This window comes from Monodon monoceros, unplaced genomic scaffold (assembly GCF_005190385.1).
Source record: "Monodon monoceros isolate NGI ecotype Baffin Bay Population unplaced genomic scaffold, NGI_Narwhal_1 Super_Scaffold_10, whole genome shotgun sequence".
Lineage (NCBI taxonomy): Eukaryota > Metazoa > Chordata > Mammalia > Artiodactyla > Monodontidae > Monodon > Monodon monoceros.
The window spans coordinates 1,498,125-1,521,627 of record NW_021703766.1 but is presented as its reverse complement, the minus strand read 5'-3'; the positions used below and the strand labels follow the sequence as shown (position 1 = coordinate 1,521,627).

At 56.6% G+C, this 23,503-nt stretch overlaps 1 protein-coding gene across 12 annotated transcripts in view; it reads left to right on the top strand.

Moving 5' to 3' along the window:
• Nucleotides 1–23,503, top strand: part of BANP (BTG3 associated nuclear protein) — a 105,102-nt gene that overhangs the window by 71,967 nt on the left and 9,632 nt on the right. For 9 of the 12 annotated variants that reach the window (XM_029200939.1, XM_029200981.1, XM_029200949.1 and 6 more), the window contains 3 exons: nt 168–298; nt 1,807–1,878; nt 4,155–4,193. In XM_029200939.1, the coding sequence (XP_029056772.1) occupies nt 168–298; nt 1,807–1,878; nt 4,155–4,193 (242 nt within the window). The remainder of the gene's footprint in view (nt 1–167; nt 299–1,806; nt 1,879–4,154; nt 4,194–23,503) is intronic. The other 3 variants (XM_029200991.1, XM_029200973.1, XM_029200931.1) reach the window with 1 other exon arrangement.

The window sequence follows — 23,503 nt, the reverse complement described above, 5'->3', positions numbered from 1 at the left end:
AGAAAGCCCCGCTGTCTAACAGCTGTTGCTCACGACACTGCACATTGGAAGTCCAGGAACGAAGGCTCTCCCTTCATTTCCGTGGGCAGTGTGGTTGGGGAGAGAGGGAGGCAGAGGTGGGCTAAGCCCCAGGATGGCAGCTCAGGCTCCTGTGCATCTCCCCGCAGACACCATGATGAGCACGCCGCCGCCCGCCAGTGAGCTGCAGCAGCCCCCGCCTCAGGCCCTGCACTACGCCCTGGCCAACGCCCAGCAGGTCCAGATCCACCAGATCGGGGAGGACGGACAGGTCCAAGTAGTATGTACTTCTCACCAGTTTGCCTTTGCGAGTGGAAGGGGAGGGCACGGCTGGGAAGCAGGGGGAGGGGCGCCACGACCAGCTCCCCCTGCACTTCTGGATCCCGCTGACAGCCTGGGATGGGGTCCAAGTAGAAATAGTTAAGGTAGGCCTCCTACATCTCGTAGACCTCTCTGCCGGCCCCTCGCGGCTCCCCTGCCTGTGCGCTTCTGCCTGTCCTCCTGGGAGACATCAAGATGTATCACAGATATTTTCTCAGTTCAGAAGCATGGGCACCCGTTACTGAGAGGAGAAGAATAACTTCGTTCTGCGGCCAGCGGAGAGAGCTGGTGGCCTTAGTCATTCTGTAGTTTCTTTCAGTTGTGTGACGAGTCGCCCTTGTGTGCTGCCGGCCCAGGTGGACGTTCCTCCCGACGCTTCGTGGGAGAGCGGGGCAGGAACTTCCAGGGGACCCTGGGGATGCTTTAGGCACCCAGCCTCCTCGCCGTGGGCCTCGTTGCAGGGCTGCCTCCTGGAGACCTGGTTCTGACCCAGGCGGCCTTGGTTTGATGCTGCACTCAGCACGCTGTCTGGAAAGGGAGGGCTTCCCGGGAGCACCGAGGAGGGTTGTAAAGAGTTCTTCTTCCAAGGGAGACGGAACAGTTATAAACAGTGGATTCTTTGTTTAGCTGACAGTCGCAAAAGCGGTTACTCTAATCTCGTTAGCAAGGAAGTTCTTTGAAAGAACTCCAGAAGAGATAACTGTGATAGAGGGTTTACACAGACGCAGTAAAATGAAAGCAATAGAAAATTCAACAGTAGTTTATTTTCAGGTCCATTTTGATTAAGGTAGAATTTTAAATAAGATAATGGATATTCATTTCATTGAGCTAAGTTAAGGTTTACAGGAATTATTTGGCTGCCTGTATCTACAAACATAAATGCATTTTACTTGGAGTCTGATACTTTGGAACCACGTTTATTGTTTACTTCAGCTGTTTAAGTAGTCATGTGTTTCTTTGATTTAAAAAGAGTTGGCTGACGTGTTTTCTGTGTAGACACATGTACAACTGCCACCCACCCTCCTAGTCACGCTGCTGTGTAGCCTCCAGCACCCCCAGGTCACTAGGGACCCTGTCTGAAAGTCCATGAGGTTTCTGGTCCCTCTGAGTTGATAGTACAATTAAAAAAAAAGCTTGTCAGTTTAGTTTTCTGGAAAATTGTGGTTTCTCCTTTTTCCTGTATGTCCTTCACATTCTTAAATTTGCCTGTTTAGTAACATTTAAAGATTTAACAGATTTTTCCTAGGCCTCATTGCCCCTTTAAGAATTACTGCGAAGTATTCTGTGTTATGTCCTTAAAGTAGAACTTCAAGAGGGTGTTTAGTAAGCTCACACCATGCGTGTGTGATACTGGCCACTCAGGCCTTAGCTGTCTTTTCTTGAACTGCGAGTGGAGAATCAGGAACAAACGTTTCGGAGAGCGTTTCTTGTTTCTTCTGATGCTTCTTGGTGTCTTCTCTTCTGCGGATCCCACAGGGCCACCTCCACATCGCCCAGGTGCCTCAAGGGGAGCAGGTGCAGATCACGCAGGACAGCGAGGTGAGTCTGGCTGCCAGCCCAGGGCCCGCTCTGTGCCCACGGGCCCTCTGCACTCGGACCTTTGTCCTTTGCGGTGGACAGCTGGGCATCCCCAGGTGACACAGGTGTCCCGCAGAGACCGCCTGCTTCCCACTTGCTGGGGCACAGACCCGAGGCCCTGCCTGCCCTCCACACCTTCCTGCCCTTGCCGCACCGTGGCCCCATCTGGGCTTCTTTGTGAACACTTGCTATATGGAGGCTTTTGCTCCTGGCTGAAGTGCCCTCTGCAGCCCCAGGGGTGGGAGCAGCACGAGGGGGCCGCCCCTGAGACTGTGACCTCACGTGTCCTTGGCTCCTCTTGGCACGTGGGGCCAGCGCGGGACTTGAGGGAGGTGGGACTCTGGTGAGAGGGCCCGTGAAGGTCCTGTGAGCCTTCGGCGCAGCTTTTTTCTGACTCGGCCTCAGCCGCCTGCGGTCCCGCCATCCCGGCCTCTTCCCACTGGTGTCCTTTTACTGTGACTCCACGGTAAGGACAGAGGCAGGAGGCCTTCCTGGCTTGCGTACCTGCCCAGGGGCCTTGGTGTGTGAAGGTCAGCTTGACCCTCCGAAGGCGAGGTCGGCGGGCGGGTCAGGCCCGGGGCGCAGGGCTGCAGCCCGCAGATTGGGGCGTGGCTTCCTGCACCTTGTCCCCGCCTGGGAGCAGTGCTCGCCCTAGATATCCCCCCCCAACGTGTGCCATGTGGGCGGAGCTGAGGGCCGGGCTTGCTTCCAGCCTCCGGCATCGGCGCCAGGGGCTGTCGGCCCCCGGTCTCAGGAGAGTCCCGGGGAAGCCTGGGACTCGTTTAGCGGTGCCTGCTGGCTCCTCGTGTTCAGGCCGCACCGGGCTGCTTTCCTTAAGTGGGTGACGTTAGTGCCCCCGACCTCTCAGTCCCAGCCCCCAGCCCCACAGTCAGAGAGGGAAGAGGTGGGCGGGTTCTGAGGGGACGGCTCCGAGCTGGACAAATCCCTGTGAGTCCTCAGATGACGGGACAGGTGTGTCCATGGGAAGGTGGGGCGCACGGCCAGGTGGGTGCCCGGGGGGTGGGGAGGCTAGCGGGGGCGGGGGGGGCGGTGAAGGGGGGCAGCGCACAGAGGCCGGGGGGGGGGGGGGGAGGGGCAGGTCCCGGGAGGCCTGACCGCAGGTAAGGAGTGGGCTTCCCCCTGCCTCCTGCGGGGCCAGCGGGCTGGGGGTGGGTGTCTGTGAGCTCACACAGAGCAACATGTTGGGGGGGGGGGGAGTGGGCAGCAAGCTAAGCGCAGGCGCCCCCTTGGGGGCAGGGGAGCTTCCCTTCTCCAGGCACAGGTGAGGGGGAGGCCACGCCCACAGAGGGCCGGCCGTCGACCAGCACGCCTACCTTGCTGGCGGGCCTTGAAAGGAAGGAAAATGGTTAGGGTTGGAAAAGGAGAAATCAGTGTACATCCGCTCTTATATTGTTTCTGCTAAAAATTCATTAGAATACTTACTGAATTCCAATTTTGAGTATCAGTTTTGCCCCTTTTTTTTTTTTAGTTTTCTTCACTGAATTCCTCCTCTGTATAATCCAGTGGTTTTTTTGCTTCCCTTAGGAATCGAATGCACTGAATTAGCAAAAATTGCTGATAGTGTAAAGATTACTTTGTAATAAGTTACAATTTGCAGTTAGTCTTCTTATCACAATGAAACCTTACTTTGTTCACTTAAAAGTTAGGTAGTTATTTTGTCAAAATGAGGATATCTGTAAAGAGACATTTAGCAACACCTACGAGACTTAGAACAACTATTATTTTTTTTAAACAAATGAAAACGAATTTCCAGCTGGTGAGATCTCAGTAGGCCTGTAGTCTGGTTAATTGCATCACGTCCCATTGATTTCCTGATTGCCATAATGCTCCATGATGTGTCAGATGTCCCAAAGGGGAAGCTGGGTGATGGGACGCAGGACCTCTCTGTACTACTTTTGGTTCTTCTTGTGAGTCTGAGATTGTTTCAAAGTGAAGAGTTAGAAAAAAGACATTTCCATTTGGGGGTCAGGGTTGGGGGATGGCTACAATGTTTTTTCACTGGTTTGTTTTATTCGTTTTTGTAAGAAAAAATAGCACCTGTAAACTCAGCTTAAGTATTGATATTTTGGGAGTTTTATGGCTACAAGGGACCGATGTTGGAATTGATGTTAATGGTTTTGCTGGTTTTCACTAATGGCCTGGGGATGTTCCTGCCTCTGTCTCGTGCATCTTGAAGCTGTTGTCTTTGATCACACCCTTATTCATCCATTTTGCAGGGCAATCTACAGATACACCACGTGGGACAAGATGGGCAGGTAAGTGCTCACCTGCGGTGGATCCCAGCGTGGCAGGAGCGGGAGCGTTGGCCCCGGGGACACATGGAGACACACGGGGCTGGGGCATGTGGACGGCGGGGCCCTGGGCTGTTGTGCAGCCGCTGTCTGTTAGAATAAGGCAGGTTTCGTTCCCGTTCATTGCTGTCAAACTCCAACCGCTGCCTTTTCTTCTGGTCCTGAGAAAAAGACCCTGAAACCCTCATTGAGCCCACCTGATATGAACTGTCTACAGAGTGAAGCGCCCGGCTGAGGCGTTCTAGGGGTGATTTGCTTTCTAAGATGGAGTGAAATTGCCGGTGAATCCGAGGTTTGACGTTTTCACGTCCTCGTGAAGAGTATCTGTTAAAGAGATGTTTATAACCTGAATAATTATGAAAGAGAGTCTGGACGATCTTCCTTTTTTATAGGACGTAACTTAGGAATCATGAACATGGAGCTCAGTCACTATCAAGATAACCATAGACACTATTCTCAGAGCCGAGTGCACGCTCCCTTCTGGCACACTGTGTGCGCTTCCCACGTCCTCGGCGAGGGCCTCGTGTCTGCCACAGACGGTCATGCAGGGTGTGCGTTGCTGGACTCGAAACCAAAGGACATCACGCCCCGAGGGTTTCCCGTTGAGCCCTCGGAGCGCCTTGGGACGAGTGCGATGTTCAAGTTGGACTTTCTTCGTTGCAAGTGTCATCTTGAACATACTCATGAGGTTCTAATCAAAGTCCTAAAGCAGTATTAATATATAAAAATGGCTGCCTTGGCAAAAAGCCAAAGAGTTGCAGAATTTTAAAAGCTGCGCTGAGTTTTAACCTTAGTTACACCTCTTCTTTAGCATCCTTCTCAGGGCTCTTACTCCAGGTCGGGAAAGCTGGGGGCTCTTTGTCACTTGAGCCTTGAAACAAAACCTCTGCTTTCCCAGAGTTGTGCTCTGGTTTTTTTCTGCTGCTGCTGGTGAGGTGGCCCGAGGTGACCCGGCAGCCTGGGGAGGGGTGTCGCTTCCGGGCAGCTGTGTTTGCTTGCCTTTCCGTTGTGCTTTCGGGGAAGGTGTAGGGAGAGGAGCCCTGTCCTGGAGGGTCGGTTACAGCGGGGAGCAGCGCAGGGGCGTCGAGCCAGCCTCTGCCAGTGGGAGGGCGGCCTTCTCCATACGGCAGCGTGGGCCCCGCCGCCCACGTTGGGCCTCACATACCGCGATCTGCCGCTTGCGTCTGTTGGAGCAGATTAAGGGTTGAGGGGCCCCCCAACCCCCAGGTAGGCCCTGTGAGGCTAGGCACTCAAACCCAGGGTGGAGGGGTGAGGGTGGTGGAGAGGAGAGCATGGGGGTTAGAGGTGAAGCTCCAGTTGGGCTGAGAGCACGGGTTCCGGTTACTGGAAAAATGTCCCAGTCACACTCCTCACCCAGTCCCTGTCGAGTGGAGTGACAGTCATGATCGGATGCTGAGATGCCTCAGCCTCTCAGGGAGGCTTGTTCCTCTCCCTGACCCGGACGTTGAGTTGGCCGGGTATAGACAGAACAGTCCCCAGAGGGTTCCATCGGTCAACGAGGCCGCACGCGAGGTTCATGTCGGGTTCACTCTGGCAACACGTGCTCTCTTGGCTTTGCCGCTTTATACGTTAGAGATGTTTGTGAGGTTATGTGGACATTTTTAACCTTAGCAAGATATTTACAAGTTTTAAATGAACTGTACAGGGTTAGAATTTGACCTGGTTTGGTGCATTAATTAAGAATGATGAGATTAAAAACATGTTTAGGGAGCAGTAAATTGTGCCTTGTGTCCCTTTAGCACAGCGTCTGTCCTTCCGCTGAGACCCTTCCGCGCATTGTCCATAAATCCTCGCCTTCAATCACACAACAGTTTGCCTTTCACGCCTGGAGTCTGGTTGCCTCCAGGGCTGTGCTGGCCTGATGTTCTGCCCCTCGAAATGCAGGCTGTTTTGGCGGGGGGGAGTGAGGGTCTGTGTTCAAGCAAAAAGATGCTGCTCTTTGAAAGGAGCGGACACGTCCGCCCGCCGTCGTGAGTATGTGGGCAGCAGGGGCCTGGCTGCAGGAACAGTGCCGTTAGCCTCCTGCGCTGTTGGCTGGCAGGCAGGCCCCAGAGCTTGTGGACGGAGCAGTCACTTCAGTTGGGCTCGTCGCTGGGGAATCGGGTCATGGGGCCCCTTTCAACCGTTAAGGTTTGAATTTGAGCCTCCAAAGTGGGGCCTCTGTGAGTCCAGCCAACAAACACTGGGCCTTGGACCCCAGTGGGTGCTTGGTGAGCTGCTCTCCCCACCCTGTGGTTGCCGGAGGAGCTTTTCCAGGTGAGGAGGGGTTCCCCTCTGGGGGAGAGAGGGGACACCCCGAGCTGGGGCCACTGCTCCCCGGCCGGCTTTCCCTCGTCCCAGCTCACCGGTGGGCCAGGTAAACCCGGCTCTGGCTCCAGGTCTGTCCGCCCTCCTTAGAGCTCAGAGGTGCACTGTGGGTGTGAGTCTGCCTTCGGGCCTCGAGAGGCGGCCTCACCGGTTCCATCCCGACTCCTCCTGGCCGTGCGTGGGGCAGCAGGGTGGGGTGTGGGACAGCCCCGCCACGTGCAGGGGGCGTTCCCATCTGATGACGTGCATCTGAGGCCGTGGCAGGGCCTCCCTGCCTATCCCAGACACCCACCTTTCCCCACCACGGTGCTGTCTTGTCCACAGAGGGTTTCTGCTCGCTTCCAGGCCCTTAAGGCACCACGATGGGCTCTGTCCTGCTTCAGCTGCTCACGGCCGGGGCCGGGTGACTTTGCAGTAATGCATGACAATTTCGGGGTGCTTTCTCTTCACACCGCAGGACTGTGTACTGTCGATAACTGTCTGAATTTGACCCCAGTCAGCGGGGTCCCCGGGTGCTGGTAGCAGCAGGTGCTGGGACTTCAGGGATCTGACGCTTAGGAAGGGCAGGGAAGGCTGAGGGAGATGCTCTCAGACCGGGGACTGGTTCCCATGGAACCACAGCGCCTCCTGGCTTCTCGGGAATCACCTGCGACCCACACAGTGGGCTCTCCGAATTTGCGTGGTGACTTTTGGGTAAAAACGTGGCCATGTCTTTAAAGGGAATATCTGGATATTCAGTTTAGACAGCAAGAGGTACAGGCTTTGGTTCTGATGAATTGGATGTGGTTGAAGATTTAGCCAACTCAAAATAATCTTTCTGATTTCTCTAATCAGTTGGAGGAAAGGCAGAATAATCTTACTCAGTTTAGGAGGTGGCAGTGCAGTTGTAGAACTAAATCTGGAAGTACAGACGTTACACGGGAGGTGAAGTCTGAGAATTGGAGGAAAGAAGTGGCCGAAAGAGGACGTTTGTTCTGGAAATGCTCTCAGTGTCACCTTGGCTTCCAGGAGGCAGATGGTGGTGGGGAAGCGGAGGGCATCCTCCTGGCGGGAGCGGGGTGTGGGTCTGGGCAGGGCCTGCTCTGTGGCGGGGCTCTGTGGGGTCACAGGCGCTTCACGTCAAAGCCACACGTCTCCTGGGACGTGTGCGTGTGCTGTATTCTTTCCCTCTCACTCTAACGGTCACTGTTTTCTTGGGGGTCGGGTTGTCTGAGGCGTCAAAGTGTGTTGTTTCACTTAGAGCTTCACGTCTGGCCCCTCAAGTGAGGACCACTGCTGAGGAGGGAGTGGGTGTGAGGCCGCGCGTGTCTGTCACGTCCACGAGTGTGGTCCCCGCGTTGGGTTCATCTGGGTAATTCAGGAAGATTCCGAGGGGACACATGCAGTGACACAGGCGAGGCGCTGCCGCTGCTCCACCTCCTGGCTGCTCTGCTTTGAGCGCTCTGAGCTGCTCAGCGTGCGTGAGTTCAAGGGAAGCGGGCTGAGCGCCTCATCTCGGCTCGGTCGTGCTCGGGGGACAGCGGCTGGCAGTGAGACCGTAGGATCGGGGACCCGCGTTGGCGCTGGCTTTGTGGCACGGAGACATCTGGCTCTGAATCTGCCCCGGTTAGAGCCAGTCCCGAGCCAGTCACCCTTCAGCTGTGTAGACGAACGCATGCCAGGAACCACGAGCTTTATTGTGAGACTGTGAGCACTGGGGCGCGTCCCTGTGCTGCTGGTCTAATCGTCACCTGGTTGCAGCCATCCCTTGCTGTACGACCCCCGCCCCCACCGCCAAATTTGGGGCCAGAGAAGACAATCAGTTATTATGCTTGGGGCTCCCCTGGTGGCGCAGTGGTTGAGAATCCACCTGCCAATGCAACGGACACGGGTTCGAGCCCTGGTCCGGGAAGATCCCACATGCCACGGAGCAACTAAGCCCGTGCGCCACAACTACTGAGCCTGCGCTCTAGAGCCTGCGAGCCACAAGTACTGAATCCCACGCGCCACAACTACTGAAGCCCGCGCGCCTAGAGCCCATGCTCCACGACAAGACAAGACACCGCAATGAGAAGCCTGCGCACCGCAGCAAAGAGTAGCCCCTGCTCGCCACGCCTAGAGAAAATCTGTGCACGGCAATGAAGACCCAACACAGCCAAAAACAAATAAATTAAAAAAAAAAAAAAAATTATTACCCTTCACCATTCGGGGTTCACCGGGCCCAGCGGGAGGAGGTGGTTCTGCCACGTCATGTCACTGGGTCGTCTGGAGGCTCGGGGCTGCCCTGTCCAAGGGATCCCTCCCGGGCCTGGAGCTGGGCTGTCCCCCCAGCCCCTTGGTTCTCCATGAGGGCTCCCCCAGTGGCCCAGGGCCTCACAGCACGGCGGCAGGGTCCGCGGGGCGGATGTCACCCGCTTTTGAGAGCTGGGGTGCAGACGTGCAGGCCCCATGGTGACCACGCTCCTGAGGGCGGTGTGGGATGTCCACGCCGTGGTCTGAATGCACAGGATGTTGCTGGCAAAGAGGGATGTGACATCTCTCGGCATCCATTCTGGGCCCAGCGTGGCTTGACCGTGAGCTCCTCAAGGGCAGGGCCTGTGTCCTTCACGGGGAGGCAGGGGCCTGCCTGAGTGCCCGGAGAGGCCCGGTGGATTTCCATGGAGACGGTTACTGGGTGAATCATGCACCACGAGCCCCGGAAATGAGCCTCCCTGCTCAGGCTGGTGGGCTGGGAGTTAGTCTGTCAGTGCTGGCATCGAGACCTCAGCCCACCCACCCGAGTGGCATAAAATCTGCATCGAGAACTTGACACTTATTAACTGTGTGCTTCGTTGGGGCAGCTTGGCTGATGGTAAAAGTTGGGTGCATTTTTTATGATTATTGTGTATTGTTAAATTTTTGTTGAACTGTTAGAACAGTCTTAAAATGTCCTTTTCTGCATTTAAAGAATTGAGATTTTTAAAATCTAGATTTTTACGATTTCTAAGTTTTGCATTCTGTTCATCTTGGTTTTGGGGGAGTTTAAGAAAACAAAGCAAAGACCGCAACATTTATTCGTGTGGCTAAGAAGCAGTGCTCCCGAGCAGGCTGCTGCTGGCTGACCTCGAGGTCCCCTGGCCACTGTGTCTGCGGCGCCTCTGTTTCCTGGGCTCGTCAGCACCCGAGGGCAGGCCCGCCCCTGGGAGGGCGCTGGCGCCTTTGTTTTAGTTAATACCGAGTTGTCGCTAAAGGTCAGAGCACAACCCAGGAGGAGGAGGCTGGGGCCCCCTGCACCTCCAGTGTCATGCTCTGGCCTCCCCGGCTGCCACAGCCATGGGAGGAGCCAGCCCGCTGCCCACGGGGCCGGTGTCCCTTTCTGGAGCTGGACGTACGCTCCCTCTGACACCCCAGCCTTGTGTTGCTGTTGACGATGTGAACTAGGGGATGTTATTCTCCTTTACACGTGGGGACAGTAGCCGGTGCCTCTTCCAGGGTTGTGCTGGGAGGTCAAGTCCAGGATGGATGCAGCCCCCAACTCTCATGTGAGTCCTCAAGCCCCCGCTGGCTCCAGGTCTCTAGAACACAGTCATCACTGCTGTTGTCACTGCCACCACCAGGACTGCGCAGCCACTGTCACCTCCCCCTCCGCTGTCATCACTGCTGTTGTCGCCTCCACCACCAGGACTGTGCAGCCACTGTCACCTCCCCCTCCGTTGTCAGCACTGCTGTTGTCACCTCCACCACCAGGACTGCGCAGCCACTGTCACCTCCACCAGTGTCACCTCCCCTTACACCACAATCAAGGGATCAAGCGAGTTTCGATGCTTGTGAGCTGTGATCTGTCTTCTCTGCCTCGTTCTGTGGAGACTAAAGTGACAGAGCTCCCTCTGCCTGGCCCTTGGGAGTTTTACTGGGGGGAGGTAACAAACTAGGAGTGTGTGAGAAAGGTAAGGGGCAAATCCACGCTCTGTTTCTTGCCTGTCGCATTGTGCATTCAGTAGGCACTCAGGTGTGGAGCAGAGCCGTGAAGATTCACAGAGCTGCTTCCAGAGGGCATGTGGATCCAGGCGATTCAGATCTAGTGAGATGTGAACGCTCACTTGGTCCCAGCTCCATTGCCAGGCAATATCGTATCTGTTGGAACATCTGAATCTGGGTCAGTTTTTTCTCCGTAGTTGGGAGATTTTCAGCCACATGGGGCATCTTTAAAGACTGGAGCTTTAGTCCTGGTGCTTACATTGTGAATCACGAAATGGTTTAGTACTGTTTCAGCTAGATGCGTATTTTGGTATATTTTTATTTTTTTACAGTTGTGGTTAACGTCATCTAAGATGCGTATGAAAAAAGTTGTCTGTCTGTCTGTAGGCTGAACGACGTCAGGACACTTGGAAACCTGGGAGTTGTGTGTGTTCTGGCAAAGCCCGTCTCTGCAATAATGAATATGCCACACACACACACACACACACACACACACACACACGCCCAGAAACACACACATGCATGGGTCACATGTGTTTAAAAAAGGCAACACGGTGATGTGTCCAGGTTACTCTCCTCCTGCATCTGTGAGATAACTTCACCAGTATGTAACTAAATAGCCCTGGTGTTCTCGAGACTCTTAAACCTCTCTCGAGTTCTTTGGCATTTGTGTCCATCCTTATACTTTGCTTAAAAGTAAATTTCAGTAGCTCTCGGAACTTTTTCCATAAAATGAGGCATTATAAACCCAGCTGGGAAAAAGATTAGAAGAGGTGGGAAGTATCCAACATTTTATGTGTAGGACTTTTTTGGAGTGTAGGCCTTTTTTGGGGTGGATGAGAAGGAGGGCTGTGTGTGTGTGTGTGTGTGTGTGTGTGTATGTGTGTGTGGTGTGTGGTGTGTGTGTGGTGTGTGTGTAGGGTGCCTTTATCTATAGCAGTGAAACAGCGTCTGCCATTCCCAGGGACTCTAGTCCACTTTTAGTGGTCTGCCACGCCAGGAGAGCAGTCTCAGCCTTGCAGATGGTACACACTGTCACTTCACTTCTCTTTTTTTTAGTATTTATTTATGTTTTTATTTTTGGCTGCATTGGGTCTTTGTTGCTGTGTGTGGGCTTTCCCTAGTTGCGGCGAGCAGGGGCTACTCTTCGTTGCAGTGCGCGGCCTTCTCACTGTGGTGGCTTCTCTTGTTGAGGAGCACGGGCTCTAAGTACATGGGCTTCAGTAGTTGTGGCACGTGGGCTCAGTAGTTGTGGCGCATGGGCTTAGTTGCTCCGCGGCACGTGGGATCTTCCCAGACGAGGGCTCGAACCCGTGTCCCCTGCATTGGCAGGTGGATTCTTAACCACTGCACCACCAGGGAAGCCCTCACACTGTCACTTCACTTCTAATAAAAATGTTCCCTTCAAGAAAATATGTTCCTTCCAAAACACAGACACACATCTTTGAGAACCTAGGTAGCTCAGGGAATTAACCCCTCATGGAAAAGCCTTCTCTACCAGAAATGGTGGAAAATATCTTTTAAATGAGAAAAGGCCAGATGTGGAGGGAGTTTGGTGTTGAGTGGTTCCCAAAAATACCCTAGAAGAGTCACAGAAACAACGGCGCGTCTCCTGCTGCCCGGCCGCGGAAGCCGAGCGTGGCGCTGCAGGCTGTCGCCCTGCCCGGGGCAGCTGGCCCCGTCGGGACCCGGCGGCATCTCCTGCTGCCAGCTCCGTTCCTCGGGAATCCTGGTCCCCAGCGGAGGCCTGGGGCTGCCGGAGGGGCTCCCGACTCCCAGGACTCCCCGTTCGCCACCTCCTGGGCCCGCGGGCAGCGGGGAAGGCAGTTTTAGGCGTGGCTGGGGATGACCAGTTAGTGACGCTGGCGGGGCAATCCACGCCTGTCATTTGTCCCTGGAGCTGTGACGAACAAGACGGTTTCTGGTCGGACAAGGCCCGGAGGTTGACAGAGGTTTGGGCCGGGAAGGATATTGCAATGACGTTTTTAGAAGAAGTTGCACCATGTGGTTACTTACGTGTACGGTTCCAGTATTGTAGGTCATTAGAGTCACGATGTCTTTGGAGGCTTATGTCAGTTGAGGCTGAGTAGCTTTACAAGAAAACCCCAAAGGCCCTTGCGATTGTTTGGACGCATCGCCCACGGCCCTGAGCCCCTTCGGTCAAGCCCCACCTCAAAGGCTTTGACTCCAGACAGGCAGGAGAGGAGTGGCAGGCCTTAAAATTCGAGAATCGTTTTTGTTGAGTTTCATCATTTTGAAATATACGTTTAAAATGTTAAGTTAAATAGCTTTAATGCTATTAGATCCAAATTTTGTTCATTTCTGTTCTTCACAGTACCCAGTGTAGTATCAGTTGTCAGTACTGAGTGATTCCTTGTTGGTGAATGAACACAATAGTAATTATTTCAAATCAGCATTAGTTACCTGTAAGATATGCATGTGAGTTGAAAGCATTTTGATACACTTTTATTTTTAGGCCGTTTTAAAATGTGGCATACGTTCACTGATGATTTTAGTCATGAGTAATAACTTGGAAATGTCCGGAGCAGTACTTACCTAAACCTTACAGCTCAGTAGGCTGAAAAATTGTGACTTCTGACTAATTCCAAATTTCTTTTTAGTGAGGCCTAAGTTGTAGAACTTTTTCTGCATAAGGAAGCTTTGGTGATTTCTCTGGGCTCTCCTGAAGCTTTTCTGTCACTGTCTGTGTTTTCCGTGAGGGGCGTGCGTGCAGCGGGCGGTGGAGCCCATGCCTGGTGCTGGACCAGTGTCCCTGGCGTTTGGGTGATGGTGCAGAGCAGCTAAGGATTCTCCACCCCAGCAACTGTACTCCAGACGCCGTCAGGGCAGCTGCTGTCTGTTGGAAGGAACGAGTTACCACTCCTGCACCAGGAATTTACTTTCTGGATTTCTAGCTGTGGAGGAGGGTGGGTGGAAGGCCAGCCCTATAATGGGGCTGCCCCGTGAAGTGCTGGCCATTTTTCCAGATGGTTCACTTCCTTACAGTAGGAGAAATAGGGGACGGAAAGTACCCGTGGGGACGTTTCCCTCCTGTTCTGCCCAGGCCCCGGCTTTTCCCCGAGCAAGCCCCGGGAGCTCTGGCCGTCCATGTTGTAGAGACTGGAGGCTCGCTCTGCGTGCTCTAGGTGGAGTCGTGTGTGGACTCTGGTGGTTGCAGCCCAGAGGGGAGTCGCTGTACCGTGTGAGGCGTCTGAGTTTAGACAGTGGATCTGGGCGGGTGGGGTGCCGGAGTTGGCGCTGGGCTCTCCCGGCACCACGGGTCTCCAGGGCTTGGAGGTCTCAGGAGGACGTGGTGGAAGTTGCAGGAAGCTGAGCCGGGGGGCCGGGGCCACCAGACGGGCCTGCGGCGTGAGAGCGCGCACGGGGCTGGGACACGAGTGAGCCCTTGAGCCACTCGGCAGAGTTACAGCAGAAGACAAACCTTTCAAGCGCAATGTCACGTCCCACTTTTCCCCCCGTGAGAGTGCGCTTCAGGGTGACCGTTGGCTTCATTGTGTGTTCGTGAGGAATCTTTCGTGTAGAGATCACAGGCCCAGTCTGATCAGGGCGCCCGGGTGCGGGCCAAGGCCGCTGCTCCGGCGGGGCTGGAATGCCTGGCAGAGTTGGAGGACGCGGACGGGCCCCCAGCCTGGGCCCCGTGGGCGTTGTGTTCAGAAATTTGACACCACCCGAGGCAGAACCGGCGCGGACGCTCATCGTCGGGCTCCATGCAGCTCCAGAGCAGAGGTCGAGTTCTGGTCAAGGAGGTCCCGAGGAATCGGGACGGCTTCCCCTCATTCTGAGTTCCCTCTCACACAGCGACTAAGGGGGAACATTTGCAGACGTACTGGCAAACTCCACTACCGTCTTTCTTTACATCTCTTCTGAGGACTTGCGGCCCCCTAATGAAATGCAGTCCGTGTGATGTGCCGCTGGGCTTGGACTGGAGAGAGAAGGTAGCACCTGGCACCCCTGTCAGGTGTGTGAGAGAGGCAGAGGGAGGGAGGGGCTGAAGGACCCTTGAACCGACAGGCACGCTGCGGATGACAGGCATTCGGGGTAGAAAACTCATTTAGAACTATTTTCGTGTGTAGGCAAACACAGTCACTGATTTCAAGAATCCAGGTGATGTTTCTTGCTGACGCCAAAGTAAAACGAGCAGACAGCTCCTCGGGTGGCCCCATACCCGGCTTCAGAGCTGCCCGCTGAGCTGTTGCTTTCAGCCCCGTGCCCACGTAACGTTCCCACGCTGTCCCCTTGCTCTACAGACACGGCCCTCGTGCTGACCGGTGAAGGTCGGCCCAGACTCTGACCGTGGCCTTCCTGTGGCGAAAGATGCACATTGATGTGGACATCCAGCTTTAGAGCGGAGCCCTTGAGAAAGGGGGCGGCGTGGGCCAGCAGCCCAGTGACAGCTGCCCCGCCTGCCGGCAGTTGCTTTACCTAGCGAGGGCGGGTGCGGAGGGGGAGATGGGGAGACAGGTGCCTCCCAGGCCACACGCGTGGCCGCGGCCGTCAGCTGTCTAGACCAGGCTCTGAGGGGACGGGGGGCACTCGGGTAAAGCGGGGCTCCTTGGAAGTAGGTCTTTGAGATGTAACCGCCAGGTGGGTCTTTTTGAGAGAATTCTCTGCCATTTAGGGCGGTGCTCCACCGGCACCTGAGTTGAGCTCCCCGGAGCCCCCGGAGCCGGAAGATAGATACCCCCAGGTGGATGATGCCAGATGGGCAGGTGTCTGGCAAGGAGACAAGTCGGCCAAGGAGATGGAACGAAGGGCTCAAAGCCTTTTCATCACAGAGGCCGGTGGAGAGAGGTTGAGAGGGCGTGCTCTCCCTTCTATTCTAAAGGGAAATGATTTCTAAAGTCAGATGAGGCTTTCGAGGTTTCTTCTTGTCTGATTTGCTGTGTAACCTTCTTTGACTCTTTCTGACGCGTTCCCGTCCCATGTGACTGGACCTGGCCTCGTGCTGTACTGGGGCAGCCTGGAGGGAGTTGGAACAGCCGCCCTCAGAGCCTCTTCTGTTTGGTTGCGTTCTTTCTGCCTTGCGGTCCTGGGCACATAAGTTAGCCTCTGAGTCTCAGCTTCTTCCCTGGTCACTCGTGGTAACAAACAAGAGGCCATCTGTGCCCAGTGCCCAGCACTGCAGCTCTTGGGCTGAGGCCCCAGGACCCCGGCCTGTCCTGCTGCTCCCATGCAAACCCACTGGCCCTGGCGGTCACGTGACCCTGATGCCGGCAGCCCTCAATGCCCTCTTTCCCCCGTGTGTGGCGGGGCAGGTGCAGACACATATCCCTGGTTGTTGGCCCGTCTCTTGTGGGAGCTGGGCTCTCCTGGCTCCATCCTCCCCAGGCGCCCTCATCCACTGGCTTCCATGGGTTTACCCAGTGAGGGAGCGTGGGGGAAGGAGCCTCAGTGCTGGATGCTCCCTCTCCGGGGGTGCAGCTGGAGCCCGCAGCTGTGGGATGTGATTTGTGAGATTCCCCGCCGTCCAGCCCCCTCTCGTTAGCAGTCACACGTGGTGGTGTCTCGTCTCCAGTGCCTGCGGGACAGCGTCATCAACACAGCCCCGCACAGGCTACTGGCTATGCTGCGGAACGCCCTGTAAAGTGAAGTGTGGACGTGCCCTTCCCTCGGGGCCCACCCCTCCCCCGAGGCAGGCTCCTACTGGCTGAGCGTGGAGGGTTGCTTTCAGGTGTCTTTTCACTTAGAGGAAGTTGGAAGGCATTCTTTACACCCGAAGTTAAACGTTTGCACCATTTGTGACTCCTGGTGTCCGTCAGTTGGCCCTTGAGCATGGCGTGCGGTGTAGACAAGCACTTGTTACACACGAACCGAGCTTCTCTTTGTGAGCCCGGGCGTGTTTGCGGATGGCACACCTGCCTCAGAGCGTAGCCCCAAGCTCCCCTCTGCAGGGCGCAGGGAGGGGCCGGGATGTTTGTCTCCTGTCTCCCCCATCTGGGTTGGGTGGCTGTAATCGGGTACCATGGACGGGGCAGAAACGGCAGATGTGTGCCCCACGGTCCTGGAGGCCGGAAGCCCGACACCACAGTGCCGTGTGGTTGGGTTTTGGTGAGGATCCTCTTGCTGTTATGTCCCCACGTGGTTTCCTTGGTGTGCCTGTGGGCGGGGTCCTGTGTCTCTCTCCCTCCTAGAAGGGCACTGACCTCTTGTAGGGGCCTCACACTCGTGGCCTCGTCCAACCCTAATGCCTCCTGAAGGCCCCACCTCCACACCCGCACCCCATCACGCAGGGAGTCAGGGCTTCGACACTCAGTCCAGAGCACCCTGTCTGTTCCCAGGAAGGACTTTGGACCTGTGGCAGCTCTGCTGTGGATGCAGAACGGGGATTTGGGCTGTTTGGTCCCCGTATACCTTCTTGACCACACAGTAATCTCATGTGCCTCACGTCAGCATGGATTGTTCTGAGACACGGCCTCAGGTGGGCAGGCTCCTGCGGAGGACATGGCCCCGGGGGTGGAGTTGGGTCCCAGTGGCCTTTTGCATGGCGGGTCCTTTGGTAAATGCTCCCTGCTGACTGGAACTCAGTAGGAAAATTGCATCACCTCTTTTTGGAAGTTCTTTCTTTCGTCCCATCACAGTGAACACGACGATAATTTTTGTGGTTCTGTGGGGTGAGTTTTCCAAATTAAATAAAGAAACAGTGGGAGTCCAGCACACAGTTGGGGGGTGGGGAGCAGGGAGGGAGGCCGGCCTGAGCCCAACCCCGGCCTGCGCTCTGCTTCCTGGTCGCGACGGCAGCTGCAGCGTCTGTGTCGGTGTTTTGGCGTTTCAGCTCCTTGCCGATGGCCGGTCACCCTCTTCCTTCCCTGGGACAGGTCAGGTCAGGTCACTTACATGCTGATTAACACCTTTTTTGTTCTTGCAGCGCTGTCTTACCTGCTCCCTACCCACCCCCACCTGACCCTTCTAGAAGCCAGAGGCCTGGAGCCCACGGGCAAGTGGAGGCCCTGGATTTGACTGTGGCTGAGTTATTCCGCTCCCCGTCACCCCCACCTCACTCAACTGGAAGGTCTTTAGACACGTGGTTAAGATCTGTTCCCAGGAGCGCCGCCCTCTCTGGAATGATGGGCTGAATACCACGCGTCTCCAGACTTCCGCTTTTGCTTTATCACATTTTTAGGCTTTGTTTTCCTTTCTTCCGGAGTGTGATTGAGGCTCACGCCCGATGCTGGAAGGAGGAACGGAGCAGAGGGCAGAAGCTGCTTGTGTTGACGGGAGCCACCGCCCCGAGCTGCAAATCTGGCTCCTGACTGCTGGCCTGTCAGCTCTGGAAGCACCAGCTTGCTGGCCTGGCCGTAGCATGCTTTTCTAAAACGTTGCATCCATTGGCTCCAGCCCTGAGGCCTGTGAGGAGTCTCCAGGCCAGGCCTCGCGCCGAGGGCTCCAGGAACACCCAGGGAGCGCTGTTCGGCCTGGTTCTGTTGTGTTCCGGGGTTCCTTGCCAGTTGTGCTTGTGTCTGGCCGTGCCCCTCGTGGGCAGGAACTCAAGTGGGATCCGAGGAAGCAGATCAGCGTTCCTGTCCTTGGGTTTAGAGGCTTAAGAATGGTTGTTTGTTTCTGACATTTGCTGTACAATTGTACAAAATAGATTTTGTGCCGTGGGGTCTCCTGGCCGGTTGGCGGTTTGGGGCATCTTCCTCTCACCTCCTCATCTTTCTGTCATGGGGGAAGCTGCTCTTTGAATTAACATCCAGGTTTGGAAAAGTCCACTGGTTGAGTGCTAATATTACCGTAACCAGCTGGGTTCAGGCGGAAATGCAGACACAGGTCAGTGACCTTGGCTTCTCCCGGAGGCCTTAGGTGTGAGGGTCTCGCCCTTCTCCTGGCCACGCACTTAATTAAGCTGTGCTCAGTGCCTGTCTTGTGAGTGCATGAGGGTTTTTTGCTTTGTGTTTTGTGTGTGTGAGCGTGCGTGTGTGTGTGTGTGAGTGTCTGGGTGTATTCTTGGTTGGATTGAGAGTTTTATTTCTAAGTATTACTGGAAAGTCCTTGGGCTCCTTGCATTTATTTTAGGCTTTGCACCAGTTTTGCATTATCTCAGTTGGGTATCAAACAGCATTTCAGAACTGACAGAATATAGAGGAAAACCAGATGTGTGCACTCCAGAAAAACAGCGCTTGTAGATCCAGGATTCCCTGAGTCGGCGGCTTCAGATTCGGACACTGTGCCATTTTTCTTTGGTCTGAAAATAATGGGCTCTGCTTCAGAGACACACCAGGGAAGCCTGTGACCGAGGCCGGCCAGGTGGTGCGACCTGCACCCGCGTCGGCGCACGCGTGTCTTTCCAAGGGAGCGTGGCCCCGCCGGCTCCCTCGCCCGGTCCAGCCGCGGGCAGCTGCCCTGGAAGTCTGGAGGCCCTGCTTCTGGCTACTGTCCTGGGAGCTCACTGCTTTCCAGTTAGATGTTTCTGCCCCCCACCGCCTGCCGGGAAAGGCTGCAAACAGAAATGAGCAGGATGCAGGAAGGTGCCGCGGCTCGTTGTCGGGAGAAGTGGGAGCCAGGCGAGCCAGGCCCTCGCTATCCGGCAGGACCTCTGCCGCGGGCTGACTCTGTGCTCGTTCTGGGGCCGCCCCCGTCCCCCTGCCAGAGTGAGGACCCCCGGCGGGTGTCCAGCGGCCTCGGGTGCCGCAGGGATCCTGCTACTTTGCGCAGCTGGAGTCCTTGTCACCAGCTAAGATCCAGGTCAGCCTGACTGTGCGTCAGGAGCTGCACGGGGGCCCCGCCGCCGAGGGTGCCCGTGTGGTTGGCCCGCAGAGCACTTTTTATTTGTCCTGGCTTCGCTCGCTCCTTTTACCTTTAGGAGAAGCGCCCCGCCTCCAGGGCGTCTGCTCCTGCCCCTCCTTCGGGAGAGGCCCTTCGGGTTGTCCTTTGTGGGGTTGTCCCTGCCGGGTGTGCTGCTGGCTGCACTGCGACGTCCCAGCTCCAGGTGGTGGTGGGGTCGCTCCTGCCCTGAGCAGTGGTGGGGGGCGGGGCGGGGGGCTGCAGAGCCGGCCTTCTGACTCCTTCTCGCGGCCGCTCTCTCATCCAAGCTTCTTCTGCTTTTGAGAAGACGTATTCTTAAGCCGGAGCTGGAGGCGGCTGGGGTCCCCGTCCACCAAAACCCTACAGGGCTTTGCTCTGGGTCCGTGTCCAGGAGGGCTTCGCCGAGCAAGCTGTTTGTCCCATTTGGGTACCCGCTGGTCACTCGGGACAGGTGTCTGGCGCAGGGGCCCACAGCGGGGGCCCGTGTGACCCTCCCGCCCAAGTACGGGGGCCCTTGGGGCCCGTGTGCCACTGTGGAGGGAAGCCAGGCGAGGCCCCGGTGGTCCCTTCCCAAGGCTGCAGGAAGGCGCCGCAGTCGTGCCTCCTTGTCTGCGGGGGATGTGTTCCAGGACCCCCAGAGGATGCCTGAAACCACGGGTAACACCAGACCCGTACTAGGGTTTTCCTGTACGTACACATCTGTGCTGAAGTTTATTCTACAAATGAGGCACAGTGAGAGAACATCCAGATGCCAGAGTCACTGTTCTTGTGCTTCGGGGCCACTGCGGAGTAGAAGAAGGGTGTCCTTGAGCACAAGCCCTGTGATCCCCAGACAGTGGAGCCGATAACCTAGATGCTCCTAAGTGGCTAACGGGTGGGACATGCAGGACAAAGGTCAGGACGGGATTTCATCACAGTGCTCAGAACAGCGCGAGAGCAAACCTTAGGACTTGTTTATTTCTGGATTTTCCCATTTATTATTTTCGGACACGGTTGACGGCGGGTAACTGAAACCGCGGATGAGCGAGGTGGCTTTGGTGGGTGGAGCAGCCCTGGAGGCCGTGTCACCGCCGGCCTCTCCCAGCCTGGCGGCGCCCTTGCTCGAGTGCCACGTGAGAAGCGGGCCCCTTCCTGCCCACTGGAGTCGGAGCCCGTTTTCCATGGAGGCGCTTGTCTGCCTTGGCTGCCCTTGCCGCCCCACCTGAAGGACAGACCCCCTCCCTGCACTTTTCTGGGGGGAGCGGGGGAGGGCAGAGCCTGGAGGGCGGGGGCGATAGCGAAAGGCCCGGGAGGTCGTTCCCTTCTGTCCATGCGCATGCTCGCTTAGCACTAAGTGTCCAACTCATTCCTGAGCCGCTTATCAAGACCAGACCAGTGTGGAAACGTTGAAAGGCCATGGCATTTTGAAAGAACTCCCAGTTGAGAATACTTTCTTACGTTTTATTTACCCGCCAGGCTGGTAGTGATCACTCGTAGTGTACCACAGCACACCTTCATTTGTAGGGAGTGGTGGCTCATCACCAAAACCAGAGGGCAGGCCGAGCTCGGAAATAGGTTCCATGACTTCATAAGTTTCATTAAAAGATAGTTTTGGTTTGACTTTAAATTCACCGTGTACAACAGTGACAAAACTGTGACGACGTTGTAATAGTTAACATTTGTAGTCGAGTCCAGGACCTGCAGGCGGGGGTGAGGCTGTGACAGGGGAGCACGGGCTACAGCCTCGCAGTTTGTGTCCCCCGGCCTCGGCCCTCAGTGACGCTCTCCTCTGTGGCACCTCCCCCAGCTCTCTCCCTAGCCGTCCCCGGGCCTTCTGGGCCCAGCTCCCCCCCGCTGCGTATCTGGACGCCAGCCAGTTCTCATCTGTTCCTCCTGAGAAGCAGTCATGTCCCTTCACGGCCCGGGGACTGTTCCAGAATGTAGGCTCCTTGGGGTCGCGTCCTGCCCACAGTGTCTCGCACGCAGTGGGTCCTTAACTGAGGGAGCAGCGTGGGGGGCTCCGCGCGCGTGGGCAGCGGGTGCTGGGGAGTGTCCGGTGAAGGCCAGCCGCTCGCTGGGATTTGGTCATTAGAGGCATTTTAGTTACCTCGAGATGGTTTACATGGCTAGATTCAGACTCAGAGAAAAAGCCAATGTCCGTTTCGTACGTTCAGACTTGTCGGTGAGTTCTGTCTGCCTCCGTCAGCTGCTCGCTGTAATCTCACAGTGTAATGTGTCTGTGCTCCGCGCACCCCCACCCCCACCACGCCCACCGTGAGCGATGACTGCGCTGAGCCCTCTGTGCTGCGCCGGCCTTCGGTTGGTGCTTTGAGGTTTGCAGAGCACGTGTGCGTACCCGCTCCTTGGGTTCTCGGTGTCCGGCTTTGATGCAGGACCAGCCTGGAGATCCAGATGCCCTAGCCTGACCTTGCCTTTCCAGGGCCCGGCTCGGGGATGTGCATGCGTCTCTTCACAGGGTGCCAGGGGCTTGGCCTTACGTCTGGCCCCTAGGCCCTGGGTGGGTGGATGGAGCGGGTGGGTGGATGGAGCAGGCGGGCAGTGAGCCTGGCTTGTGTGTTTCTTCCTGCCTCTTCCCCGCTCACAGCTCCAGAGCTGTCACTCTTGGCGAGAAAGGCATCATAACCAGCCTGTATCCTCCAGCTGACAAGGTCTCTCCTTAACACTTAACCCCTCCTTTCTCCTGTTTTCTTCTGAAAGCTTTTTGTTTGAGTCTCTTAGGTTCCCCCAGAACTGCCAGGCTCGGGGCAGAGTGGACCACAAGAGAGCCAGGGCGAAGGGCGTGCGGACACGCTTCTGAACGTGGGGCTTCGGGACCAGCTCTGCTCCACTCCCCTCCTGTCCCTCGTTCTCTTTCCTCGTCAACATCAGCATGATCTTCACTTAGTTCAGAAATAGTTACTGAGCGTCAGGTACACTGCTGGACGATGGGGATCCGGCAGTGAACAGAAGAGACCCCTCCCACCCGTGTCATCATGGAGCCCCTGTTCCCGTTGCGTGGGATGAGCTGAGTCTGGAGTCAGGTGCACGGTGGCCGAGGCAGCCAGGGCTCAGAGGGGCCCGGGGGCGCGGGAGGCCCTGGTCCCCGCTGCCGGCCCCTTCCTCAGGGACGTGGGAGTCCCTGGTCCCTGCTGCCGGCCCCGTCCTCAGGGACGCGGGAGTCCCTGGTCCCCGCTCCCGGCCCCTTCCTCAGGGACACGCGAGTCCCTGGTCCCCGCTGCCAGCCCCTTCCTCAGGGACGTGGGAGTCCCTGGTCCCCGCTGCCGGCCCCGTCCTCAGGGACACGGGAGTCCCTGGTCCCCACTGCCGGCCCCTTCCTCAGGGACGCGTGAGTCCCTGGTCTCCACTGCCGGCCCCGTCCTCAGGGGCGCGGGAGTCCCTGGTCCCCGCTGCTGGCCCCTTCCTTAGGGGAGGGGAGACCAGCAGTGGAGAGGGGGCGGTGGTCCAGCAGCCTGGACGGCCAAGCAGGCGGCTGGGGCGCGGGCCAGTGGGGAGTGGGTGTGCCGGGGGGTGGGGGACTGCCGGCCCGGCTGGCAGAGCCGCCCCCATGGAGGTCACCCCCGGGGGCCCTCGTCCTGACACGTAGTTTGTGAGAATAGGAACAGGCCCGTCTGTTCGGTTTGCTCAGAGTAAGGAAACGTGTCGTGGCTCTGATTTTGGGTGGGCTTTTGACTTTTTGCTCTTTTTGGGAAAATGACTAAACTCAGCTTCCTGTCCCCCTGTCTTCAGGTCCTGCTGGCTTCCCAGCTTGGATCCTTTGACTTTCTGTCCCTGCTGGGAGTGTGTAGGCGGGAGGCCCTCCTGGGACGTGCTGTGCTTTCGTAAAAAGCCACGAGGGTGACTGAACCCCAGCGGAGGCGCTCCTGGCCTCCTGGGGAGGGGGCGCTGGGCTTTGAGTGTGGGTGGCCCCTGAGCTCCGCTGCCCTCTGCCCTGCTGGGGCCACACTGGCTGCTGCCCGAGGCTGCTCGTCCCCACGGGGTGCAGGGGGTGGCTGCTCCCTGGCGACCGGGTGGCAGAGCTGCAGAACTGGGCGGGCCCATGCCTGTCTTTCTGACCATGAATGATCTGGTGGTGGGTAAGTTCTGGGGAAGAGAAAATGAATAATAGAGGGAATGTCAGTTTTCTCCAATTTTTTAAAACCTCTCGTGAGCTCATTAGTACAAACAGTTAATACAGGACAGAGTGGTGTTTTACAGAGAGCCATTGTTGTCAGGTCAGCTCTTTGGGGACCTAGAAGCTGGTTCCCGCC